At 42.1% G+C, this 24,244-nt stretch overlaps 1 protein-coding gene across 1 annotated transcript in view; it reads right to left on the bottom strand.

Annotated features, from left to right (window-relative positions):
• The window catches only part of LOC121284671 (lactase-phlorizin hydrolase-like), a 78,865-nt gene that overhangs the window by 39,946 nt on the left and 14,675 nt on the right, over positions 1-24,244 (bottom strand). Inside the window, exons 3-7 of the mRNA XM_041200230.1 lie at positions 16,084-16,169; positions 11,760-11,816; positions 11,159-11,230; positions 2,501-2,615; positions 2,003-2,102 (exon numbers count right to left, since the gene is read on the bottom strand). Of these exons, the coding sequence (XP_041056164.1) occupies positions 2,003-2,102; positions 2,501-2,615; positions 11,159-11,230; positions 11,760-11,816; positions 16,084-16,169 (430 nt within the window). The remainder of the gene's footprint in view (positions 1-2,002; positions 2,103-2,500; positions 2,616-11,158; positions 11,231-11,759; positions 11,817-16,083; positions 16,170-24,244) is intronic.

Here is a 24,244-nt window from a genome sequence, read left to right as displayed (position 1 = left end):
CCCCTTACACCTACCTTCCAGGGTGCCGCATTCTCTCCTGTTACACCTTCCTCCACCCATACTCCCTCCCCCGCCTTCCCAACACTTGACACCTTCGTTCCCCCCCTCCCAACCTCACCACCACCCCCCCCACCCCAGTACACCCTCCTCCCAGTCAATTCTAGATCTTCCTCTCCACCCCCCCATACATCTTCCTCTCCCAGTCAAACCTAGATCTTCCTCTCCACCACCTTGACAATCATCCATAGCAGCCCTTGGCCAAGACCCCGATGTCCCGAAGCAGACTCCTGACATCAACGCTGATGTCCCACCTTCCGTGAGCTGCTTTGCAGCAGAGCCATGTCCATGAGAATCCACCCAGCACGCAATGCAGGTGTTCCTCCAGGGTCTGGTAGCTGTAGGGCTCCAGCATCTTCTGCTGCTCAGATGTCCACAATGTGAGCAAGGCGCTAACGGTAAGTCCCAACTTCTGCACATCATACCTGTCAAGACGTGCTCTAGGCTGGTGTGTTTGCCCGCCGGTGTGCCCAGATGATCCGGTAAGCAGGGTTTATAATTAAATCCAGATGTATTAAAATGATGTTCCCAGCGTGCAGCAGTCGGAAAGGTGGACCGCCATTGACAGGCAGAGCAGACGATCGTAAACTGGTTTCACGATGCTGTGAAACCGATTTTTGGTCTTCTCGCCATATTGTCTGCTCATGCCCACCATGACACCAGATGCCAATGGGGATGGAAAATTCTTCCCTCACTATTAACATACTCAAGACTACGAAGCCTACTTCATGGTATCCGAAGCAGGTTCTTCAAGTGGTGGTGCTACCAGGCCACTCTTGGTGATGGACATTGAAGTCCCCCCAACAAAGTACGTTCTGTGCGCTTGCCACCCTCAGTGCCTCAGTGCTTCTTCCAATTGTTGTTCAATGTGGAGGAGTACTGATCCATTAGCTAAGGAGTGGAGATAGGTAGCAATCAGCAGGAGGTTTCCTTGCCCATGTTTGACCTGATGCCATGAGGCTTCATGGGATCTGGAGTCAATTTTGAGAACTCCCAGGGTAACACTCTCCTGACTGTATACCACTCTGCTACCACCTCTGGTGGGTCTGTCCTGCCAGTGAGACAGGACATACTCAGGATGGTGATGATGGTGCCTGGGACATTGTCTGTATGATATGATTTGGTAAGTATGACTTTGTCAGGCTGGTTTGTGGGGCAGCTCCCCAAATTATGGCACAAATCCCTAGTCCTTCCAATAAGCAGGACTCTGCAGGATCGACAGGGCTGGGTTTGCCATTGTGATTTCCAGTTCCTAGGTTGATGCTGGGTGGTCGGTCCGGTTTCATTCCTTTTAAGCTTTGTAGCAGTTTGATACAACTGAGTAGTTGCTAGGACATTTTAGAGGGCTGTGGGTCCAGAATCATATATCTAAATCCAGACCAGGTGAGGACAGCAGATTTCCTTCCCTAAAGGACATTAGTGAGCCAGATTGGTTTTTACAACAATCGACAATGGTTTCATTGTCACCATTACTGAAACTAACTTTTAATTCCAGATTTATCCATTGACTTTAAATTCCACCAGCTGCTGTGGTGGGATATGAAACTATGTCCCCAGAGCGTTAAACTGGGCCTCTGGATTACTAGTTGAGTGACAGTACTTTCATTACTGCCACCGTTTCCCCCTATATTAAGGTATGATGCACACTTAGGCTGGGATAGACAGATTCTCGGTCTCTCAGGGAAGAAAGAGACAAGGGGCGCAGGCAGGAAAATGGATTTGAAGCCCAAGATCAGCCACGATTGTACTGAATGGTGGAGCAGGCTCAATGAGCCATGGGGTCGAGTCCTGCTCCTCTTTCTTATGTTCTTATGCTCTTAAAGATGTTTTCACTTGGCTTTTACTAGGGTACAATATCTTTCAAATTTTCATAAACTCATTTCTTAATTACAAATAAATTGCAACATGATCATGAAGATTTTAAAATATTTTATAATTTAATTACCTGTCATTATCCGAGTTGCTTGTTTGGTAATACAATGGCAAATTGTCCAGGAAGTGATTGGCATCACAGCCAATAATTGGCACCTTATTGTTATTTACAGCTGCCAAAGAAAAAAAAAATTGTTACAAATTGAGCACTCAACCACTATGAGCAATGAAATACGCAATTCCTACAAACGATGTTAAGAAACAAATAAAACTCATTTGTTTAGGAGGTTTACTATTTATTGGATTCTCGCTTGTACTAAAAAGTTTAAATTGCTCACACCCAGGGGCCCCAGTCAACTATTGTGACCCCAGTAAAACTCACCAGAATGCAGAAAACTGCATAAACCTTTTCCTAGTACATTGTGATACAATTTGCTTTCTTACTAAAACGATGTGTAAGTGTTCTATGGATGGATTGGGGTAGTTGGGTTGATGGTGGTCGGGTGTAGGGATTGTGCAGGGTTGCAGAGGAGACCTTTAGTGCCCAGGAAGTTGAAGAATCTTCACATACCTTTTATAATTCCAGTGAGTGCCGTTCGGTAAAGCTCTGAACTGCCTACAGCTGAAACAGCACATTGTGAAAAGTCTAAGCTAAAGATCAAAATCTGTAAAAATTTGCTGATGCTCTGCAAAGTAAAAAAAAAAACCATTATTTTCTTTTCCATTGCTTAGCAAATTGATCCATTTTAACTTAAATTCTCAAATGTTTCCTCAGATGCCATTGGAATAGTAATAGCACTGTTTTTCACTCAGCATATCTGTGACACCTCAGTCTATCCATAATTCCAGTTCACAAGGTAGAAAGAAGTTTATTATTGTATACAGTAAATCCTATGCTAAGAGCTTGTGTCAAGATAAATACTTCGACCATACTTCGTCACAAGATATAAAGGCCTCAGAATTTGAGGGGCCTGAAATTTATGTTATCTGGGATGTCAGGGCAGACTGTGGGATGGGACAGCAATTGCAGGCACTTACCCGTTTTTCTGCCCATTGCAATTTCCATTTGAAGTGAGAGTGCATTCTGCTCCTATCCACATTTGGATGGATGTATTATGGCAAAATGAACAAGGGAAATACATCCTGTGTTTTATATCCTGTCATCTATGTTGCAGCAGTGCTGGGTGCCAGGGCACCTCCCAGTCCTTAACCACCAGCACTGTTAAATGCCTCGTGTAGGGAAGTAAGATTAAATATTAAATGGGTGATTTCCCTTCTGCAACCTATTGCAGAGTGATTGATTGCAATAGGGATATTGCAAAATTCAGAATTGACAGCACTTTTAATTCTTTAAAAATCTTTCACTGACACAGCTGGCCAACCGATGCTGCAGCATAGGGTTAAGTTTAACTTCCCCTGGCCAAAGCAGATGTCCCAGCTGCACCATAAATAGCATGGGGACCTACCCAAAATATCCTCATCTCCCTCATCGTGGAAAGTGGGCCAGGGTCAGGGTCAAGGGTGCAAAAAACAGGTGGGAGCAACCCCTGCACCACCACCACACTTCCACTAGCAGGTGAGGCCATAGGAAATTAATTCAACCTTACGGATGTTTAAAAAGCAACCACAGCCAGAAATTGTCCCCAGATTTATTCTGCACAAATGTTACACAGTTTTGCCAGTGACTGCCAAAGCTTGGGGAGGAGTCAAGCCCTTTTGAAACACTAGTGTGCAGCTGGCTCAGTTAGGTGTTCAGATTTCTGAATAAGGCAGAGTTATTCAGATTCAAAAAGCCCCAATAACTAGTTGTGTTGAGCAAAGTTGGTTAGAACCTTCAGATAGGTGAAATTACCTGGTTCCTTGTGATGGAAAGGTTACATGAAGAAAACTACATTATTTCTATAGTTTAGAATGTAGATTACAACCATTACTTGGTAGGTATTCTTTGTTTTACATTTGTATATTTAGAATACCTAGAGCCAGTTTTATCAAATTCCACCAATAAATTGATTTTCTTTAAGTGATGAAAAACATACTTTCCCCAATTTCAGAAGAAAGCTGCCAAAGTTTCTCTCATTTTCTGAACCAAAAATCAGATCTGAAGATGTGTGTGCACTGTATCCATGATATGATCCATAAAATGATGAATGATGAACCTGGACCCAAATTTTGTCCAGAAAAGAATTGAAGGCGACATTACCTTTGATGCTGTGTCCCTGAAATTTATCAACAAGCGCCTTTGCAGAACCTTTAGCAAACACCTTTTGAAGATTCAAACGTACAATATATATAGCATGTCCTTTATCAATACACACTGCCATTTGCTCAAAGTGTTGTATTAAAATTGTCAAATACAATTTTTTTTAGTTAGTTGTTCTTAATTAACCCATGGGAAAAAATTTTACCCTGGCAGGCAGGCACGCGCCCGACCCGCTTGAGCGTAAAATGACGTGCATTGACATCAGGTGAGTGTCCCATATCACATTTGCTTCTTCCGCAAATCATTTTAAATCTGTGCCCTCTCATTCTCGATCCTTTTACAAGTGGGAACAGTTTCTCCCTATCTACTGTATCCGGTCCCCTTGTGATTTTGAACACCTCTATCAAATCTCCTCTTAGCCTTCTCCTCCCCTAGAAGAACTGTCCCAACCTCTCCAATATATCTTCATAACTGAAGTTTCTCATGCCTGGAACCATTCTTGTAAACCTCTCCTGTATTCTGTCCAATCCGTTCACATCCTTTCTATACTGTGGTGCCCAGAACCGTACAGAATACTCCAGCTGAGGTCTAATGAGTCTCTTATAAATTCAGCATAACCTCCTTGCTCTTATACTCTATGCCCTTATTAATAAAGCCTAGCCATAAAGCTTTAATGTTTGCAATTCTCCAGTCCTCTGGCACCTCCCTTGAGTCTAGGGAAGACTGAAAGCTTATGGCCAGTGTCCCTGCAATTTCCTCTCTTACATCATTTAATATTATTGGATGCATTTCATCGGGTGCCAGTGCCTTGTCAACTTTAAGTGCCAACAGTTTATCCAGCACTTCCTCCTTATCAATTTTGAACCCTTCTAGTGACAGAGATTCCTCCTCTGTCACCGTTCCCTCAGTAGTATCTGCTTCCTTGATAAAAACAGATGCAAAGTATTCAGTAACACCTCAGCTGTGGCCCCTGCCTCCATGTGTAAATTCCCTTTTTGGTCTCTAATTGGCCCCACTCCTCCTTTTACCACCCTCTTACTATATGTGTGCCGACAGAAGACTTTGGGATTCCCCTTTATGTTGACTGCCAGTCTTTTCTCATAACCCTCTTTTCTTCTCTTAGTTGCATTTTCACTTCCCCTCTGAACCTTCTGCATTCCGCTTGGTTCTCAATTGTATTTTCTACCTGACACCTGCCATAAGCACAGTTTTCTTCTTTATCTTAATTTCTACCTCCTTTTTCATCCAGGGAACTCTGGATTTGTTTCCCCTACCTTTCTCTTTTGAGGGAATATACCTTGACTATGCCTGAACTATTTCTTCTTTGAAGGTAGCCCATTATTCAGCTACAGTTTTTCCCTCCAACCTTTGGTTCCAATCTATCTGGTCCAGCTCCGTTCGTGCCTCATTGAAGTCGGCTTTCCCCCAGTTAATTATTCTTACTCTGGATTGCGCTTTGTTCTTTTCTACCGCCATCTTAAACCATATGCTACAATGATCATTATCTCCTAAATGTTCCCCCACTGACACTTGATCTGCTTGGCTCACCTCATTTCGAAGAACCAGGTCCAACAGTGCATCCTTTCTTGTTGGACTGGACACATACTGCTGTAGAAAATTCCCCTGACTACAATATAGGTACTCTTCTCCCTCTCTGCCCTTTACCTTACCACTGTCCCAGCCCGCATTCGGGTAATTAAAGTTCCCCATTATTACTACTCTATAATGTCTGCATCTCTGTAATTTCCCTGCAAATTTGTTCCTCTACATTCTTCCCTCTAGTTGGCAGCCTATAGACACCACTGAGCGATGTAATTACACCCTTTTTGTTCCTTAGATCTAGCCAAATTTATTCTGACCTTGAATTGCCTGGGATATCCTCTTTTTCCAGCACTACAATGCTCTCCTTAACCATTACTGTCATCCCTCATCCTTTTCTTCCTCCCCTATCTTTTCTGAACACCTTGTACCCAGGAATATTTAACACCCAGTCCTGTCCTTCCTTGAGCCAGGTCTCTGTTGTCGCCACAACATCATATTTCCACATGGCAATCTGCACCTGCAACACCCCAATCTTATTTACTATACTCTGTGCATTCACATACATGCACAGTAATCCTGATTTAGACTTCATGACTTTCTCCCTTATTCCAACGCCACCTATTAACTTACTATTCTCGAAACAGTGCTACCTGTCTCTCCTAGTATTTTGTGCACCCTGGTGTTCCCACATCCCTGTCGAGTTAGTTTAAAGCCCTCCCAACAGCATTAGCAAAACACCCTGCGGGGAAATCAGTCCTGGCTCTGTTCAGCTGCAACCCGTCCAGCTTGTACAGGTGCCATCTCCCCAAGAGCCAGTCCCAGTGTCCCAGGTCTGAAGCTCTCCCTCCTGCACCATCTTTCCAGCCACACATTCATCTGCCTTATCCTCCTGTTTCTGTACTCATTGGCACTGAGAGTAATCTGGGGATTACTATATTCGAGGTCCTGCTTGCTCATTTTTGACTTGGTTCCCTAAATCCTGCTCGCAGGACCACATCCCCCTTTCTACCTAAATCATTGATACCAATGAGGACTACGACCTCTGGCTGATCACCCTCCCCCAGAAGAATGTCCCGCAGCCGCTCAGTGACATCCTTGATCCTGGCACCACAGAGGCAACACACCATCCTGGATACATGTCTACAGCCACAGAAACACCTGTTTGTTCCACTAACTAATGAATCATCTATCACTACTGTTCTTCCTTTCTTCTTCCTCCCTTCCTGTACAGCAGAGCCATCTGAGATGCCACAAATCTGGCTCTCACTGCAGTCCTCCGAGGAACCAAAAGCCTCACCAGTATCTAAAATGGAAAACCGACAGATGAGCGGGACCCCAGGAAAATCCTGCACTATCTGCCTAGTTCTCTTGGAATGCCTGGCGGTCACCCATTCCCTTTCTGCCTCCAGACTCCTAAACTGCAGTGTGACCACCTGTCTGAATGTGCTATCCACGTAGCTCTCAGCCTCGTGGATGCACCACAGGGACTCCAGCTTGAGCTTTGAAACACGGAGCTCGGGTTTTTGCAGCTGGTGACACTTCCTGCACATGTGGCCACCTAGGACGCCAGTAGCATCTGCAACTTCCTACATATTACAGGACACACATTTCACATGACCAAGCTGTCCTGCGTAGCTTCAGTTTATTTCCCTTATGTTAACTTTATTTTACTTTGGTTTACTTATACAACTTTATTTTACCTGCCCTTGACTTAACTTCACTTCCTGATTGCTTGTATTTCTTACTTAAATCTACTTAAAAAGAATGTTTTCTTCTAATTTTCAGCCACTTGAAGACCCTCCCTAACAGCAGTTTCTCACCTACCAATGAAATTCTGTTTCACCTGTGCTGTCACTCTTAAAAGCTTTCAGACTCCGCACTCTTTAACTTTTCAGTTCCTGGCCTCCTGGAGGTTGAGAAAGATAGAGAAAGTAAAAGAAAAGAGCAAGAAAAAAGCACCTCCCTCCCCTCTTCACCGGACTCCCTTACTGACCAAACTCGCAGTAGTTCCACTCTGTACCAGTTACACTCCTTGCCAGTGCACCTTACCTCTCTTATTTATGCTACTGAAATTCAGATGAGTCTCCTATCGGGCAGCTACAGAACCAGATTAGGCCTGTTACTTAATTAGGTGAACTCACCTGCTCTCCAGTAGAGAGCTTAATTTGTTTGAATAGCCCTGCCCAAGCCTCTAAGAAACTTAAAACTTAAAAACAGTAAACTTAAGTTAAATGCTGAATTGCCAGCAAGCAGTCCTAGATTTTATAGAAGATTTACCCTTAAAATTTCACTCCCTTACTTACCAAACTCGCAGTAATTCCACTCTGTACCAGTTGCACTCCTTAATCTATAATATGATCTACAAATAACATGATCTATAACTGCCTGCTGCCCCCATCCTGCCTTCACAAAAATGGCCTGGGTGCTGGATGGAGCCAAAGAAACACAATGCAGGCTGGCAATACTATTTGTAAAACCCACCAACCTCTGATCCCAACCCCAGCAGGGTCTTAAAATCAAGCCCCTGGTGACTACAGGTCAATCAGTCTAACTTCAGTATTGGGAAAATTTCTAAAGACTATTGTCAAATGCTACACCTGTTCACTCACCTCAAGCCATACCACTGTCCAGGGCCCCAGACCCTGCAAGTCAGTAATTTATAGGCACCTATCTATATATGCCAATATGGAAAAATATAAGAACTATGGGCTAAAAATTCATTCATGTAGAGCTGCTGCAAAGCGGCGCTATGAAACTTCGTAGGCTACACAAGATAGGCAGCGCCATGGACACCTACATTCACAGCTCACGGTTATTTCTTCAATGATATCAATGAAGAAACCCACACAGATCATGCACAAGTCGTAGCCAACCATGCTGTCTGCTCCTGGGAAATTGATGTGAATCTCCATAGCATTGCTTTAAGATGGCACCATGTGAACAGATTTTTAGTCCTATGTTTTTTACCCATAGTTACTGTCTGATTTCACCTTGTCTTGTACAAAAAAAATCTGTTACTCTACATCATAATAATTGTCATCATGCTAATTTGAATATATATTGGTACGATTATTGGACAAAAGTAATTGTCACTTGGAGAAGCTGGGTTAAAAAGCAACAGCCAGCATGGACTTGTTAAAGACAAACCATGTCTGACTAACCTGATTGAATGCTTTGATGAAGTAACAAAGACCATCAATGAAGGTATTGTTGTAGATGTTGTACACATGAACTTTCAAAGGTAGTTGATAAAATGCCACAAAACAAATTTATTTAGAAAATAGAAGTACGTGGCATGAAACTTGGGTATGAAATTGGCTAAGGGAAATTGGATGCAGAGAGCACTGATAAACTGATGTTTCTCTGGCTGGAAAGAACTATACAGTGTACTGCCCCAGAGGTCAGGATTAGAACCATAGAAAAGTTACAGCATAGAAGGAAGCCATTCAGCCCATCTTGTCCATGCCAGCCCGAGGACACCCAGGTGCCCTTTCTAATCCCACCTTCCTGCACCCAGCCCATAGTCCTGCAGCTTACAGCACTTTAGGTGCAAATCCAGGTACTTTTTAAAAGAGTTTAAAGTTTCTGCCTCTACCACCAACTTGTGCAGCGAATTCTAGACACCCACTACCCTCTATGTAAAAAAGTTCTTCCTCATGTCCCCCCTACACCTTCTGCCACTTATCTTGAATCTATGTCCCCTGGTTCTAGAATTCTCCATCAAGGGAAACAATTTTATCCTGTCCACTCTATCTATTCCCCTCATAATTTTTTACACCTCAATCAAGTCACCTTTCAGCCTTCTTTGTTCTAAGGAAAATAACCCCAACCTAACCAATCTCTCCTCGTAGCCACACTTTTCTAACCCTGGCAACATTCTTGTAAACCTCCTCTGCACTCTCTCCAGAGCAATTATGTCCTTCCTGTAATGTGGTGACCAGAACTGCACACAATACTCCAGTTGTGGCCTCACCAGTGTTTTATACAACTCCAACATTATATCCTTACTTTTATATTCTATACCTCTGCCAATGAAGGAGAGCGTTCCATATGCCTTCTTTACAACCTTGTCTACTTGAACTGCTGCCTTCAGGGACCTGTGTACTTGAACGCCAAGATCTCTCACTTCATTTACCCCTCTTAGTATATTATGAGATTGATGGCTTCAGTGGCTCCCTTAAACAGGAGTTATCTCCATTTTTACAGAAGTTGACTCCCCACTGCCTTGTATCTCATAGCATGATACTGGGACTTGGGAGTGTACCAATGAAACTCTCTTGTAATCTTGAACAGCTTTTTGTATTACAAGGTTATTGTGCACTTCTTTCACATGTCTGAAGATAGATCAAGTTATTTGGAGAGGTGTTCTACAGCTTTTAACTGGGCCATTGCTTTCTTGTTTTATATATAAACAGCTCAGAGATTGGGATAGTGAGCACAATTTAGAAGTTTGCAGGTGATAGAAAGCTTGCCAACATGATAAGTAGTGAGCAGAATAGTAGCAGACTTCAGAAGGGCATAGTCAGACTGGGAAATGGGCAGGCACACATAGATGCAATTTAATGCAGATAAGTGTGTAGTGATGCACTTTGGGAGGAACAACACGAAGAAGCAATATAATCTAAATGGTACTATTTTGATGGGTATACAAGAGCAGGACATGGGGATGCACATTCACAAATCCTTGATGGAGGAAGGGCAAGTTGATAAGGCAGTTAAAGTGAATAGGATACTTGGCTTTGTAAATAGGGGCACTGAATACAAAAACAAAGAAGTCATGTTAATTTTTTACAAATCACTGGTTAGATTAGATATTGCATACAATTCTGGGCACCAAGACGTTCTTGGAGAGGGTGCAGAGGAAATTTATCAGGATGATACCAGGGATAAGGGACTTCAAATACATGGAAAGATTTGAAAGACTGGGATTGCTATGCCTAGAGCAGACAGAGTTAAGAGGAGACCTAATAGAGGTATTCAAAATTATGAGTGGTTTTGATAGAGCAGGAGAGCGAAACTATTTCTCCTAGTAATTAGGTTGATAGTTGATAACCAAAGGTTATATTATTTAAAATAATTGACATGAGATCTAGGGGGGGGGGGTGGGGGGGGGGGGGTAATGAGAAATTATTTCACACAAAGGGTTATTATGATCTGAAACATACTGCCTGAAAAAATGATGGGAAAATATTCAGTGGAACTTTCAAATGGCAATTGTTTTGAAGAGAACTAATTTGCAGAGTTAAGGGAAGAAAGCTGGGCTGTGGGACTAAATTGGACAACTCTTTCAAAGAGCCAGCACAGGCAGGTAGCCTGAGTGGCCCCCTTCTTTGCTATAGAATTCTAATAATAACCTATAGTGCTCCTAGCAAATGAACAATTCAATATGAAAAAATGCAGTGTTTCTGCTTATTTCAATACCTAAAAATTGAAGAATATTTGCATTTCTTTGTACATGGGGAATAATATATTTTACTTCACCTGTACCTTGATTTTTGTCAGCTTTTCCTCTAAAGAATCTTCATTTGCTTTTGAGATTTCATTTCCTAAGGGGTCAATCTGAAAGAACAAAGATTCCTAATCAGCATGGGCCCAGAGATCTGATACAAAATTACCAATTGCTAAGGGTGTATGTGATCCATGCACTGAAAATATTCTACCAATTGTGATTTGCCATTTTTTTTGTAGTTTTATTGACTTGAATCTCACCAGTCTTTGGCTAGGTCACTGTCAGAGGATTGAGAGAAATGCTCAACTGATTTGAGCTTCATTTTGAAGAATAGAAAAAATAACAAGGCCAATGCCATCCACAGAAGCACACAATCAGTTAATTGGATTAGTGGAACAACACTGATGACGGCTGATGGGGCACCCTACATATTTAACCAAAGGAGGAAGCGTGTCATCCTGAGAAATAAAGGTAAAAGGAAGTGTTATCATACTTTATATCTTGGTGAACATCCAATTATTTGTGTGTAGAAATATATACTCATTGAGGTTTACCTAAGAAGATTGTTGTACTTATAAGTAAATATTCAAGTATAAGTATGAATTAAGTCTTAGTACTCTATTACACTCTACATCTCACCTTACGATTTGGTCCACAATCATGTGGTATAGTTACAGCAATCAAGTCCACCATTCCCTGTAAACAAAAAATAGGATTTTATAAAACAATGAATTACCCAATTTCTAAATGTACTTAATTCTTTCGGCAGCTCCCAACTACATTTTTAATTCTTCTTCTAAATGGTTATAATGCAACAATCTTAATAAACGCCAGAGCAAGCAAAGGTTATTTGGTTGAACCTGCTGCACCATTCACAGTCCATGTATGATTATTCTATTATAGACTTTCGCCTCATCACCACTGTACTTAACGATTTTCAAGATGCAAAGAAGGAGGTTCCGCTGGGCTGTGCTATTTTTTTCAAGTGCAAGTTGTTTGGAATCAGCCAAATCAGCACAAAAGATCAAAGAATTTTTTTTAATGAAAACTACATTTAGGGCTTATCAAGTTTCTGCAACATTTTGCGATAGTTTAAAGAGCATCACACTGGAAGTTGGCCCATCCACAAAACTTACCCTGGCCCCAAATCAGATTAATCGCCTTGCAAATTTCTGCTAATTGCACTTGTGGATCTTCAAGGAAGCTCTTACAATTCAGCGTTCTTTTAGGCACAAGAGTACAAATTGCAAGTTGTTGATTTTTTTTCAACATATGTTAATATTTATACTCGACATGAGTCTCCTGCCACATCTAACACCATCAATATTTCCTTTTATTTCTTTGCCCGTCATGTGTTTGTCTATCTTTCTGTTAAATATATCTATGCCATCCACCTCAACAACTCTTTGGGTGGCATATTCATTTTTAACAGGTACTTTTATCAAAGTCAACACTACAAACATTGGGATTGCTCACTGAATAAAGACCAAGGTCTATCCTGTTCACCTTCTAGCAACAACTTAATCACTTAATCATATGGTATAACAATAATAGGAATTTCTGACCAATCTCCCAATTGCAGCACTGTCATGACTCACCTTAATGAACACAGATACAAGAACAGGATCTTCCGGATGATGGGATAATGCATTGCTACTGATCATAGCAGCCATACAACCACTTAATACTCACTTGGATGGAAATTCCACCTTAGAGGGCTGCCGGCCAATCTGATTCTGGCCAGGACAAAAATAAGTCTTGGAGGCCAGGACAAAAATAAGTCTTGGAATCCAGGACAAGTTAAGTGCGGGGGCTCTCATGTTGGGGAGAGGAGGTGGAGCCTGTGGGGAGTTGATTGGGTGTGTGGGCTAGGGGTCTTGATGGAGAGGCTGGGAGTAGGGAGCAACCGTAGAATGCATACCTTATGGAGGGACGCCTGATGTGGAAAGGAGGTTCTTGAGGAGGTACCCCCTTCGCACCCAAGGCCCAGGTATGGTGATCTGCTGAGCTTTCCCCACTGACACTTAAGCCCTCCAGCTAGCCTCAAAATCGAGGCCTGACAGGAAGCGGCTCTTACATTTGGTCACTTGAGATCCTCAATTGGGTTGAGTGTGGACAGGCCACCCTAGGCCTTGCCTGTCCTCCCCTAAAATTGCAGACAGATCAGGGGTGGGTGGGAGGGTGACGGAAAGGCCAGCCAGAATTTTGCGAGTGCTCCCGCCTGCAAACCTGCCAGCAGAGGACCATAAAATTCTGCCCAAATCATGCTATAGTATCCATAAATTTCTGATGAACTGTAAAGGAGGCAAAACCCTTATACTTAACTTTTAAAACTGTTCCCACCTCGATGTAGCTGTAGTAAAACCCAACAGCTGCTGAACCCTGGCCACCTTGCTGAAAATCGGAAAACTTTTCAGAGTCTGGGCTCTTAATGAGCCTGCCGCAATATAAATGTGGTTGTTATTAAGAGTGGGACAGTTTGGGGGCCCGCTCCCACTCCCAGTTTCGGGAAAACGGCGGGGTGGAGGAGCAGAAATGGAAGCGGGATTCCCAGACGTGCTAGGTGTCTCACCTCTGTTCCCACCTGATTCAGGGTGTGAAAATTCCAGCCAGGGTGTGTGTTAATCCGGTGAACCAGCAAGCAGTTTAATGTCAGCTGTATTACTATAAACAGCTCAGTAACATTATGGGATGACAGAAAATGTTTTCAATCATTTTTTTTAAACGGAATTCACTGATCAGCACAGTTTACACACAGTAAGGGAGAAGCAACATGGAAAGGCAGTCCCATTCACCCAGCCCTCTGCTCACTGAACTTCATTAGTTTTCAGTTAAACAACGTCTCGTTTTGAACGTTTCCATCCTTGTATTTAGATCTCTCCATGGCCTCACCCTCTTCCTATTTCTGTTCCAACTCTGCAACTGTAGTAACTGTAGATTTAAGGAATGTAGTGGCTATAGCTTTAAGACTTATTATATTGTGTAGTATCACATGACAATATGAACAAATCAGCCCTAAGCGCGGAAAACCTTAGGGTTGGAGTTTTATGTCTAGTTGTGGATCTTAATGGAATCATAACTGCTGCTGAGGCCCTGTAAATAAGGTTCTCTGTTTCTTATGAGAAACCTGTCTGGAAAATCAAGTCTATAACGGCAACCATCTGAGATATCTGCGCTCCCCCAATTCTAGCCTCTTCAGCATCCCCAATTTTAACTGGTTCACCATAAGCGGCTTTGTCTTCAGGTGCCCAGGCCCTCAGCTTTTGAGTTCCCTCCCTAAACCTCTCTGCATATCTTCCTCTCTTTGTTCCTTTAGAATGTTCCTTAGAACCTACCTCTTGAAGCAAGGTCATCTGCCCTAATAGCTCCTTATGTGGCTCAGTGTCAAATTTTGTTTGATATCACTGTGAAGTGCCTTGGGATGTTTTACTATTTTAAAGGCACTTTCTACATATTGACCAGTTACTTTGACTTCTATCAAATGATTACTGTCAATTCCTGGCTCTATGTTTGTTTTGTCAGCGGCTTATTTTTTTTCTCCTTTACAGTTTTTTGGAAAGGCTGAAATATACTTTTTAAATATCTATTGTTTCCATAAAGTTGTTGGCTATTAAGTGATCATATTCCTTTAAACTGCTGGCAGTACACTTTAAGGGCTGCTGACACATGTTATTTTCCTCTCAACCCTTGAAATACCCTCGGTGGCACCAATTGAGCCAGGTCTCTTTGTAAATTAGTCATCTGGAACATCCCATCCTGGAAGCTTAATTGGGCCAGTGAATAGTTGGCAAGCCTTATATGTGCTATGCACTTCAGCACCATGACCAGGAAGTACATCCCACCATCTTAACTCTGCTATTGTGGGGAGATGTCAAACAGAGATGAGGTGTTTCTCAATAGTGGGTGAGGAAGCCTTAGGATGGATCTTCATTGGTTACTCTTGTTCATCTCCTGGTAGATAGCGTAAGAGCACTTTAGGCCTAGAAACCACTCAACTGTCAACCAAATTTGCCCACATTTTGTGCACTGCCTACAAAAAACAAGAAAGGAGAGAACAATTTGAGAAGAGGGGAGAAATACTGAGAACAATAAATAAAAACCTGCTATTTTGGGGTTTTAAAAGCTGGATTAGTTTTTTTAACATTAAAATTACCCAAATAATCCAGATTGACAGTTCATGTAGACTTGAGGGAGTGCTACACTGGCAGAGGTGCCATCTTTTAAATGAGACATTAAACCAAGGCTGCATCTGTCCTTTCAGGTAGACCTAAAAGATCCCAGGGCACTATTCAAAGAAGAGCAGGGCAGTTGATCTCATGCCTTGGTCAACATCTATTCCTTGTCCAACTCTTAAAACTAATTTATCTAGTTATTTATCCCATTGCTACTTGAGGACCTTGCTGTGTGCAAATCGGCTTTAAGGTTCTCTACATTACATCTGTGGCTACATTACAGAAGTGCTTAATTGGCTATGAAGTGCTTTGAGTTATTCCATGGTCATGAAAGGTATTTTCTTTTTTAATATAAGATTCTGTTGAAAAGAAGGCTGTACACATTCAGATAGTCTAGGTTAATTAAAAGATAATTTTGTTTATATCACCTTAACTGTAGGGGTACTGAGAATGTGATGTCACAAATTGTGAAAACTTATCATACTCTTATTCACTGATGAAATCATGATACAATTAATTATCTTAGTTCTTGTTATCTTTCTGTCCCATGCTTGTGTCCATCAACAAAGAATGTGCATGTTGCTGCTATATTTTGTGCTTTCTTTCAATATTGGCTGTGAAATTATACCATGAGAAAAATTAGCATTCTTGGACTAATCCTCACACAGTGTAATTTCAAGCCCGCTATTATTCGTTGGGAATAGGAAGGCATTGACAAATGGATGGTAATGCAGAGAGTTTTTGGGATGTGCAGCTTGTAACTGACCAGGTTTTCAAGTCTGTCAATTCACCTCATTGATAACTTGTTGAAATGGCCGGAATATATCATCTGTAGAAATCATATCATTAATGTTCAAAACAATAGACAGTCTTCCTCCTGTAAACAAAAATAAAAACAATTAACCTGGATTGAATTTTGTGAAAGATTTTACATTAGCTTATACTTTAGCATTCAGAAATTTCCACTAGATTTCCTAGGATTTACCTAGATCAAGAACTTTGAAATCATCTTTAATCATGAATTGACAATGTTAGGAATTATTGCATGGAGCTCATGTCATCTGCTTTCTCAGTACCTGTTAATGTTTTGACCATATATAATTTAAATCACATCCAGATCAAAGGCCATGAGCAAAAACGTCAGTGTCCCCACAGCTGCCGGAAATGTGTGTCAGCAACGCGCATAGCTAGCTGGCAGGACACCCCCTTGATTTTACAGATGGGGGCTCATGCATAAGCTGCTGCCGGGGTTGCTGTACCCCTAGAACTGCCGGCCCAATCGGATCCTGCCAGTTTTCAAGCCTCAGCAATGCCATCAGGGACATTGGCCACTGCTGAGGAAGGCAGGGGCTCTGCCACCTACACCAGGTAGGCCGAAGAAACTTTTAGAAGAAATACAAATTACACTGATGGAAGAGAAATGTCTAATCCCTGGGGCCTCAGGAACTGCCTTCCCTCCCTGCAGCACCCCCCCTTTGAATAAAAATAAAACACCCCCCCTGTGTGGTCTCTGGAAGGCCGTCTGCATTTAGCTGGAATTTTAATATTTAAATTTGCTTCCTGCCTCCTTGTGGTGGGAAGCCTGTCTGAAGTTAGCCCCGCCATCAGTAAAATTCCCTGGCACGGCTTCCCCAATTTTATTGCCTCCCCCTGCCCGCCCCCACCACCCTTGCCACCAACCACCATGATCCCACCTCATGTAGTCTGGCAAAATTCTTCCCTTTGTGTCCTGACCTGTGTTCAACCTGGCCTGTTCCCATTGTTAACTTATTTCTAGGTCTTCAAGTTGAAAAATGGGGAAGGGAAAAAATTACATTTTAGCTGCAGCTATTTCAAACCTATATGGATTTCATTTGCTAGAATAAAATATTGTTGAATCACAGGAGCTACACTGAAGTTTCATTTGATCTATTTGTTAGATTATGTACTTTTAACCACTGTGAACTAAGGTGAAAGGGTTGTAACCAAGTATTATAGTGCTTACATTGCAGACACTGGAAAGGTCTTTTTGAAAATGTGTCCAAAGTACGTTTACCTTTCATTAACATTCCATGAGTTCTTCTTAAAGAACCCTTTGACTTCTAACAATTGTAAATACATTTTAGTTGGTTCTGGCCTTTCACCATCTGCAGTACTGTCTCCCCTAATTCAGAATGTATATCTCTGAAAAATAAATACACGAATGTGCAATACTGTCACATGTTGCTTTAATCACAGTGGATGGGCAATTTTGCCTTCTAAGGAATCCTGTCATGCATACTAATGCAAGTTCAGATGGATAAAACTCCAATGATAGAACTGAATTTTACATTCTGTGTTAAACACTTTACCGAAAGGACTCAGATTTAGACTGAATTCTGTTAACAATGGACAAGAGAAGGCTAATATATTAAGAGTAAGAATAGTTTCTTAGGACAAAACAGTTAAACAAAACTTAGAAGTACCTGGCCACTTCTGAGACACTAGGAGTACATATTTTTAAATCCTGTTTGAGTTACATATTCTATCTGATAACTTATGTTTCTGTGGGGTATTTATTTGAAAACAAATTTGATTCATTATATTAGCTTTTACAAAGCTGGGTAGTGTGCACGCTTTCCGTTTTTGAAGAGACTGAGTATATAGTTGGAATCCGATGTAACTTCCAGTAAGCAATTTACCACAAAAGGGATTAATTTTTAGAACAGCATGGCGACAAGTGAAAGTCACAGACTTCAGATTTTATGGGATATGGTCCACTTATGGGAATTGTAGTTGGGCTACTTGAAGCTGGAAATTTAATATAATTGGACAAATCTCAAATTGTAACAATGAGTTATAGAGACATTATAATCTTTTGCTGACCATAATTTTGTGTTCAATCATGATGATGCATCCTAGAATTGCCTTGGTAAGAATTGTGTGTGAAGATGCATTTAGTACTAGTTGCAGCTTTTGAACAATGTGACATTGCTACTTTAGTCACTATTTAGTAAATCATGCTACTCCCCTCTTCTACTGTCATTTGAATTTGAATGCTTGACTTGTATTGCTGGCATTTAGATATTAATAAATTACAAATATTAAATCAAGGCAAAATTTTACAACATATAAATATCACTGTAGCTGATCATAGACACCTCTTGAGCAAAAAATAAATCAGAAATCTTGTTGGCTAGAATTGTGCAATTGATGTACTTGAAATAGCTAAACGACAACATGACTACACTTCCAAAAAAAGTACTTAATTGGTATAAAGCGCTTTGAGATGTATGGTGTTCATGAAATGCAAATCACTCTTCAAGTCAATGACTGTTCATCGACCTGAAATGTTACCTCTGTTACTCTCTCCACAAGTGTTGCTTGATCCTCTGAGTGTTTCCAGAACTTTCTGCTTTTATTTCAGAATTCCAATATCCACATTATTCTGCTTTTCAGCCAATAAACTTTTGTTGTTTCAATTCTTTTCCCTTACATGACTCAAGTTTTCAGTTGCACGACTCAAATTTTCATTCACACATTGATCATTCTTTGTGAAGTTTCTTGATATTGTAGTGTTAGCTTGGTTCAGTTGGTAGTTGTAGTAATTGAGGGTATAATCTTTCCTACTGCCAATCAGGGGCCACATGATTGTCCTTGGAGCTTCTGACCAATGAGCCCTAAGCTCGGGTATTCCGGGGAGGTAGGGGGTGAGGGGGCTAGCTTTTCTAGTCAAGGACCTGGTTCAAGCATACAGCTTCTGAAAAGCTCCCTGGAATAAAGTTATCTGTTTCAAGTAGAAACCTGTCCGGTACATCAAGTCATTACATTTGGCAATGAGGGTAAAATATCTCCAAAGCTGCACCTTGCCATGTGAATGTTAGTACATCACCAGTCATGACACTCTTCAGCAGAATCGATCCTTATGATGTGACTATGGAAGACTGAAGCCAGTATGTAGAGCCCCTTGGTTTTTATTTTGTGGCAAACCAAATTACCGTGGAGGAGAAGCAGAAAGCAACCCTTTTGAGTGTATATGGTAACAAGACATACAATCTCATCTGCAGTCTGACGGCCCCAAATGTGTCCAATTCTAAGTTCTTTAGTGAACTAGTAAACCTCGTGAAGATGCATTTTCAGCTGAAGCCATCCGTAATAATGCAGAGGTTTAACTCCAGAAAGGGTCTGGGAGAGTCAATCGCAACCTATATAATGAAGCTGAAGCAGTTGACTGAGCACTGCGACTTTGGAGACACACTCAATGATATTTTGTGGGACTGATTAGTTTGTGGACTTCACAAGGATGCCATTCAGCGCCACTGACTCACAGAAGTCAAGATTGATTTGATGCGCGCCATGGAAATAGCGCTAGCCATGGAAAGTGCTGCAAGAGACTCAGAGGCTTTACAGTACCTACAACATAGTGCTGTTCTTCATGTGGGGTGGGAATCTACCTCTGGGCGTGGAGTAAAAACCAGAGACACAGCAGCGAAGCGAGAGACAATCTCTGCTACTAGAAAAATGAAAAGGCCTAGTGGAAGCATTCCAGCAGTGACTCTGAGGTTAATCTGTTATAGATGTGGGGGTAACCACATACCAGACACCTGCAGATTCAAGGAGGCAGAATGCCATTGCTGCTATTAGAAAGGTCACATAATAAAGCAATGCATTGAAACAGCTCATGAAGGAATTGAATAATACAGTAGAACCTGAAGCTGCCAATACCAGTATCTATTCACTGTACAATGTCACAGCAATAAAAACTAAACCTATTACCGTCACATCCAAGTGAATGGGAAGCCACTAATAATGGAGGTAGCCTCAACCACAGCCTTGGGAGATCACACATTTAAATACCAAAATGAAGGTACCGATTCACTGAATCTGGAGCGGACAGCAGCTCAATTGAAGACATACGCTGGAGAATCCATACAGGTAAAGGACATCGCCACAGTACCTGTGACTTATAAGCGACAAACAGCCCAGCTTCCAGTGATCATAGTGACAAGTGAAGGGCCTAGTCTTCTGGGCTGAGACTGGTTACAAAGAATTAAGCTCAATTGGTCTGAAATATTTCACTTGAGGACATGAGGATTTCCTAAACTGTTAAGGAAATATGAGTGTATTTTGGGATGAATTAGGAAAGTTAAAAGGCTTGCAGGCAAAAATATATATAGATTAGAGTCATAGAGGTCTACAGCACAGAAAAAGTCCCTTCAGCCCATTGAGTCTGCGCTGATCAAACAAGTACCTAACTATTCTAATCCCATTTTCCAGCACTAGGCCCGTAGCCTTGTATGCCATGGCATCGCAAGCGCACATCCAAATACTCCTTAAATGTTATGAGGGTTTCTGCCTCTATCACCCTTAAGGCAGTGAGTTCCAGATTCCCACCACCCTCTGGGTGAAAAAATTCTTCCTCACATTTCCTATAAACCTCCTGCTCCTTACCTTAAATCTATGACCCCTGGTTATTGATCCCTCCACCAAGGGGAAAAGTTCCTTCCTGTCTACCCTATCTTTGCCCCTCATAAATTTATGCACTTCAATCACCTCAATCTCTTCTGCTCCAGGGAAAATAACCCCAGTCAATCCAAGTTCTCCTCATAACTAAAACTCTTCAGCCCAGACAACATCCTGGTAAATGTCCTCTGCACTCGCTCTAGTGCAATCACATCCTTCCTATAATGTGGATTCCAGAACTGCACGCAATACTCTAGCTGTGGCCTAACCAGCATTTTATATAGTTCCAGCATAACATTCCTGCTCTTATATTCTATGCCTCGGCTAATAAAGGCAAGTATCCCATATGCCTTTTTAACCACCTTATCTACCTGTCCCACTACTTTAAGGGACCAGTGGACATGCACACCAAGGTCCCTCTGATCCTCGGTTCTTCCCCGGGTCCTACCATTCATCATGTATTCCTGTGCCTTGTTTGTCCTGCCCCAGTGCATCATCTCATTCTCAGGCAACACCCCGTTTCTTTAAGGCCAGACCTGTACCTTATGCCTTAAAGGAGGAGGTGGATGCAGAACTGTGCCAGTTAAAACAGCTGGGCATCATCTAACCAGTCCAGTTTTCAGAATGGGCAGTGCCTGTAGTCCCAGTGGTGAAACCTGACCAAACTATATGCATTAGTGGGGACTATAAATTGACCGTGAGCAAGGCAGCCAAACTAGATAAATATCCTATCCTGAGGATGGACGACTTATATGCAAAGCTAGCTGGAGGCAAATCCTATACCAAACTGGACATGAGTCATGCATACCAACAGTTAGAGCTGGATAGCATGCCTAGAGGGTATGTAACCATCAACACGCACTAGAGTCTATGTCAATATACTTGCCTTTGGAGTATTGTCTGCGTGTGCAATCTTCCCAAGGACAATGGAGAGTCTTTTGCAAGGACTTCCCCCGGTAGTAGTATAACTAGATGATGTTCTGATCACAGAGTCAACGAAGCTGAACATTTGGCCAAGCTGGAAGAGGTGTTAAGAAGATTCTTGGAAGCCGGTGTATGATTAAAGAAAGAGATCAAAGAGCTGCCCTCTCCGTCCAATGTAACTGAACTCAAGGACAGAATTTTGCACTTGGTGGGCATGCAGGCCCCACCGGCTCGGCGGCGGGCGGACAGCCAACCCCTGCCACCTAAACAGGGATTGCCACCATTTTGAGTGGGCAGGCCTTAATTGCCCCACCCCCTGGGGGGGGGGGGGGGGGGGGGGTGTGTGTGTGTGTGGGGGGTGGGGAGGTGGGGGGGATCCCCAGCTGTCAAAGTGCGCTCTTTCACGCATGCATGCAAAAGAGCGCACATCTCTCTGAGACTAAGTGCTGTCTCAGGGAGATTACTGACAGGTAAAAAATCACCAAAAATAGAGAAATATTAAAATTAACATGTCCCTCTCATGTGACCATGTCACGCGAGATGGGACATGTTAATAAGAAACACATTAACTTCATGAAACTTTTTAAAAACGGTTATGAAACCTCATCCCGCCAGTGGATGAGGTTTCATGTATTATCAGAAGCCTGTTGGGGCTCCCAGCCTGCCACCAGCCTTAAGGTTGGACGGGCAGGTCTTTAACAATCTTAATTAGCCTGTCAATGGCCTTAATTGGCCATTTACAGGTCGGCGGGCGGACAGCTGATTTCGCTGTCCGCCTGCCTTCCTGAAAAGTTAAAGGGACCAGGATGACGTCAGCGGTTCCTCCCGATGTCATCCCGCATCACTTTCCCGTCGGCGAGCGGGCCCCGCCCCCAAATCACCAACAGGAAAATCCTGGCCCAAGTCTTTTCTGAGCACGATTAATTATTATAGCCACTTCTTACCAAACTTGTCAGCAGCGTTAGCACCATTACACTTGTTATTAAAAAGGAATCATTGTTGATCATGGAATTCGCAACAAGAAGAAGCCTTTGTAAAAGTTAAGAAGCTATTACATTCATCATGTTTACTGGTACATTATGACCCGTTGAAAGAATTGGTATTAACATGTGATGAGTTTTCTTATGGTGTGGGAGCTGTGTTATCACATAGGATGGAAGATGGCTCAGAAAGGCCAATTGGCTATGTCTCCAGAACTCTCTCTGCAACCGTGGAGGGTTATTCCCAATTAGAAAAGGAAGGTTTATCAGTGATATTTGGAGTGAAGAAATTCCGCCAGTATCTGCATGGAGGACATTTCACCATTGTGTTGGACCATAAACCATTAATGGGTTTATTCAGTAAGGATAAAGCTGTTCTGCCAATAGCCTCAGCAAGAATTCAACCTTGGGCTTTGATATTATCTGCATATGATTTTACCTTTATGCACCATCCTGGCTTGCACATTGCAAATGCGGATGCACTCAGTTGTCTCCTGTTACCAGATAGCATTGTACATGCTCCGGTGCCACAAGAAGTTGTGCTTGCACTGAATTTCTTGGATTCTTTGCCTGTGTGTGAAGCAAATAAGGAATTGAACAGAGATCCAATTTTGTTGAAAGTCCAAGACCTTGTATTGCAAGCATGGTTGAATTCACCAGTGTCAGAAGAATTGAGACCATTCCATGTCCGAAAAACAGAGTTAAGTTGTCAAGATGGAATTTTGTTGTGGGGAACAAGAGTCGTCATCCCTTCGCAAGGAAGAGAACCACTCTTGACAGAACTTCAGAGTATGCATCCAGTCATATCGAAGGTGAAAATGCTTGCATGAAGCTATATCTGGTGGCCAGGCTTAGACAGTGGCATTGAAAGCATGATCAAGCACTGTCACCAGTGCCAGCACCAGCAGGAGTTCCTTGTTTCAGCTCCACTGCATCCATTGGAGTGGCCTGGTCGACCCTGGGTTAGACTACATATTGATTATGTAGGACCATTCTAAGGTACCATGTTTTTATTGAGTGTAGATGTGCATTCTAAATGGATGAATGTGTATGAAGTCAGATCACCAACATCTAGCGCAACTATTGAAACGCTGCATCAATGTTTTAGTGTACGTGGCCTACTGGAAGTCATTGTTTCAGGTAACAGTACAGTCTTTACCAGTGCAGAGTTTCAGAGATTCATGAGTTTAAATTGAATCAGACATACTAAAACAGCATCTCTCATCAAATGGTTTAGCTGAAAGACCTGTGCAAACTTTTAAATCTGGAATGAAGAGGTTATCTGAAAGCACTTTAGATCCTCAACTTCCCTGCTTTCTTTTCAATTATTGTGCGATGTCCCATTCAACTACAGGTTCAATGCCATCTGAATTATTGATGAAACACTGTCTGCATACAAGATTAAGTCTGGTATTTCCAACTTAGCGGGAAAGTTAGAGAAGAATCAGAGTAATCAAAAATTGAATCATGATATTCTTAGCAAAGCTCGAAGATTTACTATAGGAGATATTCGTTTTCTTCCAGAATTTTGGAAGTGGACCTTGTTGAGTTCCTGATACAATTATCTCAGAAACTGGTCCCTTGCCCTTCCAAGTGGAAGTGGAAGACTGAATTGTTTGAAAGTATC

Source organism: Carcharodon carcharias, chromosome 12, assembly GCF_017639515.1.
Source record: "Carcharodon carcharias isolate sCarCar2 chromosome 12, sCarCar2.pri, whole genome shotgun sequence".
In the NCBI taxonomy this organism is placed as follows: domain Eukaryota; kingdom Metazoa; phylum Chordata; class Chondrichthyes; order Lamniformes; family Lamnidae; genus Carcharodon; species Carcharodon carcharias.
Note: the sequence above shows the minus strand (reverse complement) of the source record. Positions and strands in the feature narration are given on the sequence as shown.